We start from the raw sequence: 12,091 nt of genomic DNA on the forward strand, positions 1-12,091 counted from the left end.
AGAAGGGTAGCAAGGGAAGGCTGGGTGGCAGCAAAAAGGCACACTTTACTGTTGTGGAAGATGAAGACGGCATTACAAGAGGAAACATGAACCAAGGCAGAGGGCTAGATGGCCAGATAGCTTTAATAGCCACAGTCAACAGTACATATAAACATGCGTGACACACTGAAGTAGGAGGCAGAGAAGACAATTTTAGGTGAAGTGCGAAGAAAAGTGGAGAGACAGGTTTATGTAGTTTACACTTATTATATGTTCTTTGAGGATATGAATAAGTCAATGTAGCACAGTCATTATGCTATATCCCTGAGAGTTCCAAATCAAAGCCTCAACAAGAGGTTTGATGAAAGAAATGAAATGGTTCAGTTCGTTCTACATTGTAAAGGAGTGGGTGGTGTGGCCACTGACTGTGTTGGAGAGTTGAGAAGAGGCTCAGACCAGAGAGGCAGGACTGATGGGACCAGAGACGTGGGCAAATTGGGGTTTTCTGGAAGAAGACAATCACCCACACTTGAAGGAACTCTCCTGATGAGCAGTTCTCTAATCGGTCTCAGTATCTCTCAGGAAAGACTCTTATTGCTATAAGCTTTATCACAGATGCCTTATTTCCAATATTCATGGTGGCGCTTTTATTACTATCTCCTTTGTTTCTTTCATATCACATTTCCCCCAAGTTCTATTACCATTTCTTCATCACAGCCCTCTTACCCACCATCTGCCTTGTCCATCTCTGGTGAACTAATTACTTTTTTTGAGCAGGAGAACATTCTCCAGGGCTTAACACCTCCTCCTCAGGAAGCATGCTTCTCTTACCCAGGTCCTTTCGACGCTTGTATTCATTGATGTTAACGTTGATTTCCTTGACTGCAAGCACTGCACTGGTGAGAGGCACTTTATCTGGGTGGGATTCAGGAGTGGAATTCAGCAGCTCCATCAGCAGCAGTGGGTAGCGCATCACTCTCTGCACTGGTTTGATGAGGAAGGAGCCCAGGTTAATGTAATTGGTGCATCCCCTGTAGGAGAAGCAAACACAGGGACCTTAGTCAACCGTCAGTGATACAGGGCCTACAGGTAGTACTTGTTATTCCTAAATACAGCTCTGTTCTTTCACCCTACTTGCCAACTTCATTCATTCATATTTACTGGGTATTCAATAAATACTACCCATAGACCCCTGGCACTGCTGGGGACTTAGCAGTGACCCAAAAAAGGCCCTGCCCTGGTGGAAGGAGATAGGCAATAAGCAAACATTATATGAAATGTCATTTGGTGCTAAGTGCTAGGGAAGAAAATACAGCAAGGTAGGTCGACTTCTAGATTTCTGCCTATAAAGGGAGAAAGTAAGGAGACCAGATTCTGCATGGAGTGGCAAGGGAACTCACCATTCGTTGTACAGGCTCCTACAGGCAGTGAGCGTGAAAGGAAGAGAGACAGCTGATTAGCGAGAACGCTGATGCTGATTTTCACATTCTTCTCAGAACATATTAGTCCAACTAATGCCTATTAGCTGGGCAGACAAAAGCCACACGGGATAAAAGGGGAATTATGAACATCTGTGGTGGCACATCTAGTTTATTTTTAAAAGTTAATAAGCCCCTAACTTCGCTTTGACCTACTTAGACATATATTATATCCTTATAACCTGCCTCCCCAAGACCAGGAGAATCTCACCTGATGATCGAGAATAACTGAATTTGGTCTTCTTACCTCTGCTCTTGTTATTTGGACCAAACTATCTTCCTGGAAGCTTCTTACCTGGAAATGCTAACTTAATACTTTGTATGTATGGATATAAGTGTATGGATAAAACTACTAGCAGGACGCTACTTAAGATTTCCATGTTCTGCAATGGGGAAAAGGGCGTTACATAACAGGACCTATCATAGTATATGACTTCTGTTTAAAGTAAGCCAGATCCACAGATGTCATATAAGAAGTCTACACATATACATGGGAGTGACTTCCAAAAGGCAGAACTAAAGAGGTATGATGGAAGTGTTCAAAACTCCTACTTAAGATCTGCCAAGGAGTCCTGAAGATGCTTCTGGATCTTCTCATCCTTCTCATAGATTTCCAGCAGGGAGATGGCCTCATCATGATTCTGGCAGTAAACCTTGTATGTTCCTTCGAGCTCATCCCGGTGATCAAGAAACACAGGTCCTTTGAAACATACACAGTGTTTTTAGTAACTTTCTTTGCAGTATCCTAAATGCGAGGTATATAGCCAAACTTTAATACCAGATAATAATCCTATCACAAGAAATGAGTAAGACTATCTATCAAATTAATAAGAAATTTCCATGTAATAGCTTAAAATTCTACTTAGAGCAAAATTTAAGAGAACCATGTCATCCATGTATTTACTTTTCAGGACGCATACACGTGTGTGCTCACATGCACACACACATACACAGCTGGTCCCTGAAACAGCCTCCAGCCCCTTTTCAGTCAGGCAGAGTAAGGTGTTCACAAGTAGTCTCCGTACAGGTATGGGATCAGAACCTGTAGGGACCCCTCAACTCCCTACGCCCTGGGAAAGTCTCCACAGGGATGATGAGATCCTTCTACAGTAGTGGCCTCCAACCTTTCCTTTGTGCATAAGGGAAATACATGACTATAAATGAAGTTCATTATATTAAAATATCTATAATATAAAATCCCCCAAATTTGTGATGTAACAACTCACGTTCTTCTTTATAAAGCACTGAACAACAAAATGTAGCAATAAATCTAATAACCACAATAATTTCCAAGTATAATGAGTGACATAAGAAACTGGTAACATGTTGTTTCTGGTTGCTACCGAAATTTTGAGATAACCTGTAAGAACCTAATGTGATATGAGCATGTGACTTCAGCTGATGGCAGTCACAGGTTCTGCTAATACTGTGTGGTTCGTTCCCTATATTCATACCTTAAACCAATGCTAAACTTCAGTTAGAAATAAATTGTGGTCTCCTCGAAATCTACCCACAGACCCCTGGTCTATGGCCAGTTGGGCATAGGAAGGGTTCCTAAACAAACTTCTCCAGAAGAATTTCACTTAGAGGAGCTGCTTGAATATGTGATTCTCCGACTTGCTAAAACCCCCTTCCTCTTGCCCGTCTTCCCTCTCTCAGTGCATCTGGGCCTTTCTTCATCAGCTTGTACTACTCCCTCCAAAATACTGTCCTCTCATCCTTGGGCTCCTTCCTCAGAATGGGATCCTATTTACTGCTTCCCCTGTAACTCTCTCCCAGCTGCTCTGGGCAAAACCTCTCCCTACTTGAACCCTATCCCTTTCTCTACAAGGTCAGCTCTGTTCCCTGTGTTGTGCCCTATGGAATTCCCTATTCTCCTGCAGAGCACTTTCTACTTAAATTAAATGTACTTTCTGTGAGAGACCTGTCTGTGGCCCTACACACCACACTTGTGCTGCAGTCTCCCTGGCAGCCAGCACTCCCAGGCCTTCACTCTCACGCCGGCGATGCTGCACGCTCCTCCGCTCACGGGTTGTCAGCTTCCCTGATCATCACTCTTCTACATCAGCTACAAACTAGCAAAGCTACACCTTAATTACTAGGGTCTTTCAAACTTGGGCCACAACCCATGAATGGGTCATGGAATCTACTTCATGGGTATGATCAGTACTTTTTTGAGGACATGAAATAGAAAAGAATATATTTTCTGTGTAATATATATTTGTCCTGTAATACATATTTAAATATATAAGATATATTTTCCTGTGGGACATGTTTAAAGTAATTTAAAAGCCAGTCCCTTATACATTACTACATACCCAGAGTCTCCTGATACTTCTCTCTCATCTCAACCTCCTGAACATGCCCTGAACACCCACCATTCCCTCCTTCCCGACCAGACCCTGTCCTGGCTGTACTGGAATCCTTCTCCAATCAGGACCATTAAACTAATTCAGTGATGCTTTCTCCAGCACCCTGGATTATCTTAAATTTTTGCCAAGTTATTCCCCTCACTGTACATTTTGTCCATTTCTATTCCTGGGTCATAAAGACTGCTCAAAAGGGACACTTTTGAGAAGGGGGGAAAGGCATGGTGCAGAACAGTGTGAAGAGTATGCTACCATTTATATAATTTTAAAACATGGGGGTGGGGGACTGGGGTAGAGAAAACATATATGTAATTGCTGTTAAATGATAAATTATCTCTGGAAGGAGCTACAGGAAAACCAGTATCATTAGTTGCTTCTGGTTGAGAAGAGCTGGATGGTAGGGGACACACAGAAGAGTTCTTGTTAAATAGTTCTTTGTACCCTTCAGATTTGTGCCATGTGAATGTATTAAAAATAAGTTACAATTAAAATATATTAAAATAAACTTAACCGAAATTTAAAATTGCTTATGCAATTCATGTCAATCTGCCCTTTGCTAGTGGCTCAACAAAGCTTTCATCTGCCTTCCCTGCCTTCTCAGAACCTTCTCTGAACCTTCTCTTATCAGATGTTCAAGCCTTGTCCTTTATTAATTTCCCACTGAATGCACAACCTGCCTTTCTGGTCAACTAAGACTGGAGTCCCCTGCCATGCTGCTCTCATACAATCTCAGGTCTACCTCACACACATCACAGCCACTGCGCGTCGTCCCTCCTAGTGAATCTAACCCTCCTCCTAGGCCCTGAGCCCTTCAGCTCCCAGGCCCTCCCCTCCACCATCCCCTGTGTGCCTTCAGCACATCTCAGTCGGCTACCTAAGTTCTCATTTGTCTTGGGACATGAAGGGGAAAGGGAGAAGAAAAAAACAAACAGTTGATCCATAATCTCCTACGAATATTTTGTTTTCATTTCCTCTTTTACTGTTGTCATAATATACAGGTAATAAAATACACTGGAAAAAATGATTAATTGTTTGATAAATAAATAATCTCTTTCAGATACCAACCAATTTCTCTCTTTTCTTTCATAATTCAAATAAATGATCTACAGATACTTATTTCAAATGTCTTATGAAATCTTAAAAACTGGCTTTTATGCTTTATCATCCTATTAAAATGGGGTCACCATGGCTTCCTCCAGTCAATGAGTGCTTCTCCTTCCTCAACCTCCCTGACTACTGACTTCTGACCTCTGACCTCTCCAGTCAGACTGACAGCAGGATCCCAGGCTTCAGTTTCTCTTGCCATTCCATACAGTACTAGACATAGGCTGTTCTGTACAGAAGTTAACAGCGTGAGCAGGGACGACAGGAAGACCTGAGTTTGGATGTCAGTCCTGTCAAGTACCAGCCATGTGAGCCTGGGCAAACTACTTTCCCCTCTAAGTCTGTTTCCTCATCTGTAAAGTAAGATTAATTATATTAAGCCTCATAAAGAGGTTGTAGGGAACAAGTGTGATCAAGCTTGACATATCTTGAAAGGGCGTGTGGTGTATAATAAACACTCAAGAAAGAAACATTAACAAAGTTGCACTATCACCTCACACCCCAGAGCCTGCTTCCTGCAGGAGGGCAGAGTCCTGACTTTTTATGTCCACTTCTCTCCTAGGTGAGCCGGGCAACACTGCCTAGTCTAAGTCAACAACATAAGCCCACTCCCCTTTCCAGTGATCTATGTAGGCATATGCATGTGATCCAGGTCTGGCCAATGAGAAAGAGAATTCTGGTGAGGGAGCTCTGGAAAAGGTCTGCTTATTCTTAAACAACATGGGGTCACTTTTTCCTTCTGCTGGATGTTGTCATGTCTGCAGTGGGATGGTTAGAACTGTGCAGCATCTTGTGGCTATTCTAGTACAGTAGCAAAGGGCAGGATATCCCCTCCCACAAGGTACCAGAGCTGTTCTGTATGACCATCAGTATATGGCAAAAGTGATGGTGGGTCATATCCAAGACCAGGTTATAGAAGATACTGGTTCCCTCTCATCTTGAGCTCTCGCTCCCTCTTGGATCATTCACTCTGGGGAAAGCCAGCTGCCACGTCATGAGGATGGTGGAGAGGCTCAAATGACAAGGAACTGAGGGCTGATGAGCTGAGTGAGCTTTTGGAAGCAGATCCTTGAGCCTCAGAAAACAGCTTGACTCTTTAACTCCAACCTCATGAGAGACCGTAAGCCAGAATCACCCAGGTGAGGCTCAGCCACTCCCAGATTTCTGACCCGCAGAAATTGTGACATCATATTTTTCTTGTTTTAAGGCACTAAATTTTAGTATAACTGGTTAAACATCAATAGATAACTAACACAATTCCATTGTTTATAAGAAAAAGATCGTTGTTTTTCAGACATTTTTGACAATGACCCATGTGAATAAGTACATTTTAAATCACGACTCAGTATACGTATACACAGAATTGAAAAAGTCTGGAAAAACTGTACTTATTATTTATAGTACATTCTGATATTTTCTATTTTATTTTATTGGAAAAATATACTGGGTGCTAACTTGATCTTACAACCCACTAATGGGCTGCAACTGTCAGTCTGAAAAACATCATACCATGTGACATAAATATTTCTATTCCAAGCATTCTCTATCACCTCAAAGCAGGCTGCTGATAAAAAGAGAAGAAGGGGGCCAAATAACCTCTGAACTAAGTAACTAAAACTTCATTTTCCTAGAAAAACTACTCAGTACCAGCCAGGCCCTTCTCCCCCTGCCTCCTACAAATGAAGTAAAAAGCAAACAAAAAAAACCAAAAAACAATCAAAAAGTTGCTTCTGAACAATGGCAGGGGCTCATACCTACAGCATCGCTGAATTCCAGGTCGGCTAGTAATTGCTTTGAGACCTTAATCACCATCTGCATATTTCCAAAAAGCCCCTCAAAATCAATGTTTGGTATCTGAGAAAGGAAAACAAAACATAAAGATGCATGGAAATTAAATTAATGGCGTATCTTTCACATTAGGAACATGTCTTCAAGGATGACACAGAAATTGCTCAAGGTCATCTTCACTCACTCTCATGACGTTTCCAGAATGGGAACATCTAACACCATCTTTAGTGTCACCCTTTGTTCTTGGTCCAACTACTCTGCTCTCCTCTCCCCTACCTTAGTAAAGCGATTGTGAACCAATTTGGTCTATAATTGTCCTGGGTAACTAATTCCACCCAGTACCCAAAATCTGATGTCACCACTCACTCCCTTGAGGAGTTCTTGGGAGAGAGGAGCACCCCAGGAGTACACACCCAGGCCAAGCCCAGGTGGTCAAGTAACAAGCAATAAGGACTGTAAATCCCTGGGATACTGTCAACCTTTTACCCCCAGTCTCCGGCATTTAAGAGTGCCTAGCATACACACATTAGTAAGGGTTTGTGGAATACGCCAGGTACAATCTGGTACTAGAGCCAGGTAACCCATCATCCTCGGACTTCATTACATTATTACACAGCCTTTCCAGTAGAGTGACAATCCTAGACTCACTGGAACTGTTTTCAGGAGCCACAGAAACAGGAAATGTCCTGGGAGTTACTGCAGTAACTTAAGTTAACAATAGTGGGCTTGGTAAGTGACAAGATGCTGAAGGCTCAAGTTGATGACGTGTATATTGGGGTCCCTGAGTTAAGAGCAGCAGCAGTAGCAGGCAAAAGCCTTTATTTCAAACCCAAGAAATCTTTAAGGTGCAAGCTCCCATATCCTAATGCTTCAGGCTTGGAGACCACATTCAAGGCAAAGCTAACTTTCTCTCATAGTTCCCACCTGTGCCTGCTGCAGGGGTACCATGATCCGCTCAATACACATTTCCAGATCCCGAATGTAGTCTCTTTCTGTCTGAAGAAGTTCCTCTATCACCTTGGCTCTCTTCTCCAGTATCCTCTGCTCTGGGTTTTCAGCGGACACAGGCCCAGAAGGGGCCACCGGTGATGCAGACTGGGAGGAGAGGAGCGTCATTTCTAGAAGGGAAAAGAGACTGGTCAGCAGTTCTGGTGTAAAAGCAGGACTCTGCAACAGTTCAAAAAGAACACATTCTTTGAGAACCAAAGGTCTCACAATTGTCAACCATCAGGAAATCTAATCCCCAAGTCAGTTCTAATCATCAACAGATGAAGAGCTTAGAAGGCCAACCCTGCAGAGAACTTCTCGCATCTGTGCGATATCATTTCTAGAATTTGTCCTAAAAACAAGCAGCTGGCCCATTTTATGAGGTCAAATCACTGTCCACAACCTCCTCGGGAAAGAAGTGAAAAGAGGTGTTGTTCTTACAAAGAATCACATTTAATTAGATACAAAACTCGTTTCATGATCTTAACAGCAGGAATACCAAGCTGGAAGTTAAAATCACTGACACAGTACATTAAAAACAGTATCATGGAGAACACAATAATGCCAACTAAGGGGAAGGTAAGAATTAGGTAGGAATTACCTGTCTGAGATCTGGGAGACTATAAGGACCACCTTATTCCAGTTACTGTGATGATGGATTAACATTAGCATACAACAAAATATGTAAAAATTGCTTAGACTTTCCCTATCAAAACAGTAAAGAAGACTTACAAACAGGTTTTGTCATTTCAAATGTCCTGGAAGATACAAACATACTATATAAACATGAAGTTCTCTAATAGTATTTTCAATTAAAAAACCCTCTAAAGAACCATACTACATAATCTAAAAATGAAAACAAATATGTATTTTACCATTAGCTTTTACAATTACCTGATTGCTACTTAGAAACACATGATGAGAGGCTTGTTTACAAAGATGAGATGGTGTTTGTTCATTTAAAATGAATACTAAATACTAACATTTCAACAGTGAAGCAATCTCTGCTATTTCAAATTCCTTAAGATCCACTTTAAAAAAATGACAAATTTGGTAAGTAAACATACTAGCCAGTCTGCATGATTACAGGAATATTTTTACCCAGATCTATGAAACAAAAACACAAATGTTCAAACTATTTGCAGAAAATGAGGCTTTCACAGCAGATCTGAGTCTCCCAACCCCTTTCTCTAAGAATTTAGGAATTTCAATGTTTAAAAAGTGCAACCCAGACTCTGGTTTCTAAAAACTGTTTTCCATTAAAAGGAACTAGAGTTCTTTGGAGAAATGGCTCCTTCCACGGCAGGAAAAGGTATAGATGAGCCCAAGCTCATGTCTCATGGCAGAAAGTAAGGAAATGCTGAACAAAATGAGGGTCCATGTCAAAGGGGCACAGATTCAACTTGAAGGGGCTCCCACTGGCCAAATCTGTACAATTCGAAGATCAAAATAAATATGCACAGCAATGGATTGCAATCTACTGACTAAAATAAGAATCCGTGAGCTCATATCGGTAATACATAAGTACATAAGTAAACAGGGGCAGAAGAGAAAGCTCTTACAGTAGAATGTTAGCTAACAAATATAGAAGAAGCAACAAAATTTAAAAATCAATATTTTGCAACCATCAAAACCATCAGTGGATGATTCTGGTGTTGGTGGTGGGGTTTGTATGATGACCAAAATATCTGCATAGTTTTGAATTAGTTATTACAAATTATTTATTAATTACAAAAATGAAAAGTGACTATATAGTGGAGAAATGAATAATACCATGGCCTAGTAATCAAAAATTAACACTATCAAAAGGGGACAAACAGACATCATGTGCATCCAAATGTCATGTCTAGAAACAACACAATATCCCTCATGTAGTATCCCAGTCAAAACGCATAATCTGACATGAATCTTGAGGGAACATCAGACAAACCTAGGGGTTTGCATTCTTCAAAATGTCATGTCATGAAAGACAAAGGAAGCCTGAGGAACAGTTCCCAATTAAAGATCACCAAAGATGTCCAATAAATGCAATGTGTGATTCTGAACTGGATCCTGATCTGGGGAAAAATATTGCCACAAAAGACATTAATAGGACAAATTGACAAAATTGGAATATAGCCCACAGATACATGATTAAGCCAATTTAAAATTTCCTGACATGGCAAAACTATTGTGGTCATGTATGAAAGCATCCACAATATATACAACCTAGTCTCTAATAGCAAAGAAAAAACCCCTGTGTGTGTGTGTGTGTGTGGAGAGAGAGTGGAAGAGAATGAAACTAAGAACATGGCAAAATGTTAAATGCTGGCAAATCTGAATAAAGGACGATCTTTGTACAATTGCAATTTTCCATAAATTTGATACTATTCAAAATAAACTTTAAAAAGACATAACGGGAAAATTTTCTTTCTTGAACTACTTTTTTTGTTAGAAAGAATGACAAAATTTCAAGCATAATTCTTGTTTCATCAGAGTGCTAAATTATGACTAATTGTAGTGTACACAAATTTTCAGTAGCCTTGTTTTAAATTTTCTTTGCAATTTCAAAGCTATCGTATCTCAGTCTGAAACATGGCTTCATAAGCAAGTCGACAAAAGAAATTCACTTTTATAACACAAGACTAAAAAGCTCTAGAAAGGGAGAACACATGTTGAATTCCTACCACATGCCAGGCACTTTACAAATATTGCGTCGCTGAACTCATGTAATATTCACACCAATGCTGTGAAGTAGTAGTATTATTCCCATTTAATAGGTAAGAAAACCTAGGCTTTTAGAGATTGACCAACTTGTCCCAGGTTATGTAATGAGTAAATGGCAGTTCTGGAATTTGAATCTAAATATATTTAAATCCAAATCCTGTACTCAAATCCACTTAATCCTGCACCAGTCTGCCTCCCTAGTGTTGGAATCTCAACTACAAAAGATCAGGGGCTTATCTGCTTCAAATCTTAAAAATTCCCTAGAAACTATTCTCTCCCAAGAATCAAAGTTCCACTAATTATAACACTTAAAAGCATAAAATACCAGCAAGCAGTCATCAATCAGAAGCCAGCAACCTGTATCAAGAGACTCAGATTTTTATTTATGTTAAAAGAGAGAAAAAAACGGTAACAAGTCTTATAAAATATCAGCATGCCATTTTTCCCCCCTGCCGGTGGGTTTATAAACTCTTGAACAGCCTTTAAAAAACACCACTAAAAACAGTTTAGCTCAATGAAAAACCCTTGTGGGATATTTTTGCTAAACCACAGTTTCCTGGGTACCACCCCAGAGACTCTGATTCCGGCAGTCTGGGTGGGACTCAGGGACCTGCAGTTTTAACAGAATCCTAAGTGTATCTGAAGATGCAGGTGACCTTCGGGCACACACACATTAGTACTTAAAGATTAAGTCAAACTAGGAATATCTGGCTTGAAATGGCTCCAGATATAAAAACTGTTTTTCCATTATTCTAAATATTGTAAGGGGAAAATAATGTGGGAGAAGGAGCCCCCACCCTTAGAGCCTTTGAACTAGTTATTACAAATTATTAATTACAAAAATGAAAGTGTGGAGAGCCCAGGAAAGCCCATTTCCACCTCTGGGCCTCAATGTCCTTATCTGTAAAACGAGGGTAAGCATACCTGCTTTGCAGAACTGTTGAGGAATCAAACAAGGTAATAACTTAACACAAGCCAGGGCTTTTCCCACGAGGGGCCAGAAAACGACCCCAGCACCGGACTGAGATGGGTAGAAATGCTCTGTTCAGATGCTATAAAATTCTACTTTTCTGTAAGAACAATAAATCTGGGGATGCGGAAGCACACGGAGGAAACTGAGGCCCAGTACCAGCCTAACAATAAAATGTGCAGACTAGCTCCCACTTTCTTCCTAGGGTGCCCTGGAGGTGTTAAGGAGCTGGGGCTACTGCACAAACTTACTGTGATAAAACAATTAGTGATGGGTTGTTTATTCCTTTTGTTCCCCTCCCCACCCCCATCCTTCAAAGCCCCAATTCCAATCCTTCTCAAGAAGGACCTCCATCTCCTCAGGCTAGTGCACTCTCACCAGGCTCATTCTTCAGTATTCCTGGGGAGCGATTCAGTTAACCGGGAGCTTCTCACAACACCACCGACCACACTTCAAAGCAGAGTTAAAGAGAAGAGCCACTCACTTTTCCCTCGTCTCGAAAGCTGGCTCCGTCTTTGCAGGGGAAAATCTCTGAACTCCTGGCCAGGTCCCAAGCGGCACTTGAATGAGGAAGCTGACTGTTTTACCTGTTTTCATGGGAGTTCCAGCAACCCTGGGAGGTACCTGCAGCACCAAAATTCTGGTGCAAGTGTTTGCGCGGGCCGAAGGGCCGGCAGGCAGAGTAGAATCTTCCCAGGGCTCTGGAATGC

At 41.2% G+C, this 12,091-nt stretch overlaps 1 protein-coding gene across 2 annotated transcripts in view; it reads right to left on the reverse strand.

Annotated features, from left to right (window-relative positions):
- DNMBP (dynamin binding protein) overlaps positions 1-12,091 on the reverse strand; it is a 92,728-nt gene that overhangs the window by 12,271 nt on the left and 68,366 nt on the right. For both annotated transcript variants that reach the window (XM_006210528.4, XM_031682742.2), the window contains 5 exons: positions 7,643-7,836; positions 6,685-6,784; positions 2,010-2,157; positions 1,380-1,397; positions 811-1,010 (listed from right to left, as the gene is read on the reverse strand). In XM_006210528.4, coding sequence (XP_006210590.2) covers positions 811-1,010; positions 1,380-1,397; positions 2,010-2,157; positions 6,685-6,784; positions 7,643-7,836 — 660 coding nt within the window. The remainder of the gene's footprint in view (positions 1-810; positions 1,011-1,379; positions 1,398-2,009; positions 2,158-6,684; positions 6,785-7,642; positions 7,837-12,091) is intronic.

The sequence above is a fragment of the Vicugna pacos genome, chromosome 11 (genome assembly GCF_048564905.1).
Source record: "Vicugna pacos chromosome 11, VicPac4, whole genome shotgun sequence".
Lineage (NCBI taxonomy): Eukaryota > Metazoa > Chordata > Mammalia > Artiodactyla > Camelidae > Vicugna > Vicugna pacos.